General features: G+C 46.7%; 1 protein-coding gene across 1 annotated transcript in view; it reads left to right on the forward strand.

Moving 5' to 3' along the window:
* Positions 1 to 480: 480 nt before the first annotated feature.
* Positions 481 to 2,652, forward strand: part of LOC112080729 (C-Jun-amino-terminal kinase-interacting protein 1-like) — a 74,616-nt gene continuing 72,444 nt past the window's right edge. Inside the window, exon 1 of the mRNA XM_070442674.1 lies at positions 481 to 687. Within this exon, the coding sequence (XP_070298775.1) occupies positions 481 to 687 (207 nt within the window). The remainder of the gene's footprint in view (positions 688 to 2,652) is intronic.

The raw sequence follows: 2,652 nt of genomic DNA on the forward strand, positions 1-2,652 counted from the left end.
ATCTTGAGCATCCGTGCCCAGTGCCATCTGAGCCATCCGTCTGTCCGAGCCATTAGAGCCGCCCGTCTGTCCCGAGCCGTCAGAGCCGATAGTCAGTCAGGCGCCGCTAGAGCCATTCGTCAGACAGGATTCTGCCATAGCCGCCAACCAGACAGGATTGCCAGAGCCGCCAACCAGACAGGATCTGCCAGAGCTGCAACCAGACAGGATCTGCCAGAGCCGCCAACCAGACAGGATCTGCCAGAGCCGCCAACCAGACAGGATCTGCCAGAGCCGCCCGCCAGCCAGCCATGAGCAGCCAGATCCGTCCAGCCAGTCCATGAGCAGCCAGATCCGTCAGCCAGCCATGAGCAGCCAGATCCGTCAGCCAGCATGAAGCAGCCAGATTCGTCAGCAGCCATGAGCAGCAGATCCGTCAGCCAGCCATGAGCAGCCAGATCCGTCAGCCAGCCATGAGCAGCCAGATGTCGTCAGCCAGCCATGAGCCGTCCAGCCAGGATCCGCCAGAAGCCGTCCAGCCAGGATCCGCAAGAAGCCGTCCAGCCGGATCGCCAGAGCCGCCAGCCAGGTTCCGCCAGCCAGCCAGGATCCGCCAGAGCCAGCCAGCCAGGATCCGCCATTCAGTCGGTGCTGCCCTTCAGTCCAGGAGCTGCCGTCCTTAGTCCGGAGCGGCCGTTCCTTAGTCCGGTGCTGCCCTTAGTCCGGTGCTGCCCCTTTAGTCCCGGGGCTGCCCTTATCCTGGTGCTGTGTTGAACGTTTGTAGCCTGTGTGTGTGCACGACGTTAGTAGCTCACGGTCGTTGTTTGTTTTAGTTTTGTTAGTTTGTAAGTGTTTCGTTTCGTGTTTGCTCTCTTCTTAATAAAAAGAAGAGTTCTTTTCACATGCTGCGCCTTGGTCCTCATTCTCTCCAGTAGACGATCGTGACATGAATGCCTCGATGCCTGTCTGCTTGCTTTATATAGTAAACCACGTGACTCACTGTCTGTAGAGTGAACCATTTTCGCGAACAGGGTGAAATACCTAATAAACTGGCCAATGAGTGTACAGTATTTATCACTGTAGTGTAAAAACAGTAAGAGAAATTCAAATGACTCTTCAATGACCCATAGTAAGTCAACCCATATGAATGAACAGACTTGAAAATATCATATACTATGAGTTAACCTTTTCACATGTACCAACAAACAGGTGTGATCATCCTACAGTGGTCCCTGCAGCGTACGCTCAAACCGGTGTGATTAGAATGCTTATGTAAAACATCCAGTTTCGTTGACGTAATAGCAGCGTTTGAGCCACACAGTTTTTGTCCAATCAAGTTGTCCAATCAAAGTCCTTACAAAGTGGATGAAATATTCAGACATTCACAGAAGTAGCTACAGCATAACACAATCATTCAAACCGGAAAATGTAGGCTACATTAGTCGTAGCGCTAACTGAGGAAAGATTGACATTACACAAGCGGTCATATTTAGATAACTCTCGCTGACAGAAACTACAATATGAATCAGCTGATAGTAATAACTATTTATAATTATCAATCACGGGTGAGCTCAACATTGATCGAAATAATTGAGTTAACTTCCTGACTGATGTCTTGAGATGTTGCTTCAATATATCCACATAATTTTCCTTCCTCCTGATGACATCTATTTTGTGAAGGTCACCAGTCCCTCCTGCATCAAAGCACCCCCACAACATGATGCTGCCACCCCCGTGCTTCACGGTTGGGATGGTGTTCTTCGGCTTGCAAGCCTCCCCCTTTTTCCTCCAAACATAACGATGGTCATTATGGCCAAGCGTTCTATTTTTGTTTCATCAGACTAGAGGACATTTCTCCAAAAAGAATGATCTTTGTCCCCATGTGCAGTTGCAAACCGGAGTCTGGCTTTTTATGGTGGTTTTGGAGCAGTGCTTCTTCCTTGCTGAGTGCCTTTCAGGTTATGTCGATATAGGACTCGTTTTACTGTGGATATAGATACTTTGTACCAGTTTCCTCCAGCATCTTCACAAGGTCCTTTGCTGTTGTTCTGGGATTGATTTGCACTTTTTGCACCAAAGTACATTCATCTCTAGGAGACAGAACGCATCTCCTTCCTGAGTGGTATGAGGGTTGGCGTGGTCCGATGGTGTTTATACTTGCGTACTATTGTTTGTACAGATGAACGTGGTACCTTCAGGTGTTTGGAAAATTGCTCCAAGGATGAATCAGTTTGTGGAGGTCTTGGCTGATTTCTTTAGATTTTCCCAGTATGTCAAGCAAAGAGGCACTGAGTTTGAAGGTAGGCCTTGTAGGTACACAGGTACACCTCCAATTGACTCAAATGATGTCAATTAGCCTATCAGAAGCTTCTAAAGCCATGACATCATTTCTGGAATTTTCCAAGTATTTTAAAGGCACAGTCAACTTAGTGTTTGTAAACTTCTGACCCACTGGAATTGTGATACAGTGAATTATAAGTGAATAATCTATCTGTAAACAATTGTTGGAAAAATTACTTGTGTCATGCACAAAGTAGATGTCCTAACCGACTTGCCAAAAGCTATAGTTTGTTGACAAGAAATTTGTGGAGTGGTTGAAAAACAATTTTAATGACTCCAACCTAAGTGTATGTAAACTTCCGACTTCAAACTGTATATATTTTTAATTGAAAG

Source organism: Salvelinus sp. IW2-2015, unplaced genomic scaffold, assembly GCF_002910315.2.
Source record: "Salvelinus sp. IW2-2015 unplaced genomic scaffold, ASM291031v2 Un_scaffold16461, whole genome shotgun sequence".
Classification (NCBI taxonomy): domain Eukaryota; kingdom Metazoa; phylum Chordata; class Actinopteri; order Salmoniformes; family Salmonidae; genus Salvelinus; species Salvelinus sp. IW2-2015.